Here is a 366-nt window from a genome sequence, read left to right as displayed (position 1 = left end):
GAGGTGGTGGCTGCGGAGCCTTGGGCCGCCTTCGCCGCCCCCCCGTCCCTGTCTCTTCCCGCAGGTGTGATCCTGGGAACCGCCAGCCATTTAGACGCCTGCAGAGTGGCCCCCTATGTGAATATGGGAGCCCTGAGGATGCCTTTCCAACAGTTAGTTAGCTCCGATTTTATTTTCCTTTCTCCCAGCAAGCTCCGACTCCCTTTCGTTTGCACGGGAGGAAGTCGGACACGTTTACAAGTGCCATTTATATAGAAGTTGGCACGTATTAAAAACAGGCTGTAAAACTTCATGAAGGAGCCCCCGCCCGGCTGCCGGGAGCTCCGCGTCCCTCAGGCTTGAGGAAGGGGCCGAGCGGGGGTTCCC

The 366-nt window shown here is 58.5% G+C and overlaps 1 protein-coding gene across 1 annotated transcript in view; it reads left to right on the top strand.

The window, feature by feature from the left end:
• The window catches only part of LOC104499846 (short stature homeobox protein-like), a gene marked incomplete at its 3' end in the record, with an annotated part of 5,876 nt that extends 5,724 nt beyond the window's left edge, over positions 1 to 152 (top strand). The window contains exon 4 of the mRNA XM_010143407.1: positions 65 to 152. Within this exon, the coding sequence (XP_010141709.1) occupies positions 65 to 152 (88 nt within the window). The remainder of the gene's footprint in view (positions 1 to 64) is intronic.
• Positions 153 to 366: the final 214 nt, after the last annotated feature.

This window comes from Buceros rhinoceros, unplaced genomic scaffold (assembly GCF_000710305.1).
Source record: "Buceros rhinoceros silvestris isolate BGI_N320 unplaced genomic scaffold, ASM71030v1 scaffold25749, whole genome shotgun sequence".
Lineage (NCBI taxonomy): Eukaryota > Metazoa > Chordata > Aves > Bucerotiformes > Bucerotidae > Buceros > Buceros rhinoceros.
This window is presented reverse-complemented; position numbering and strand designations above follow the sequence as displayed.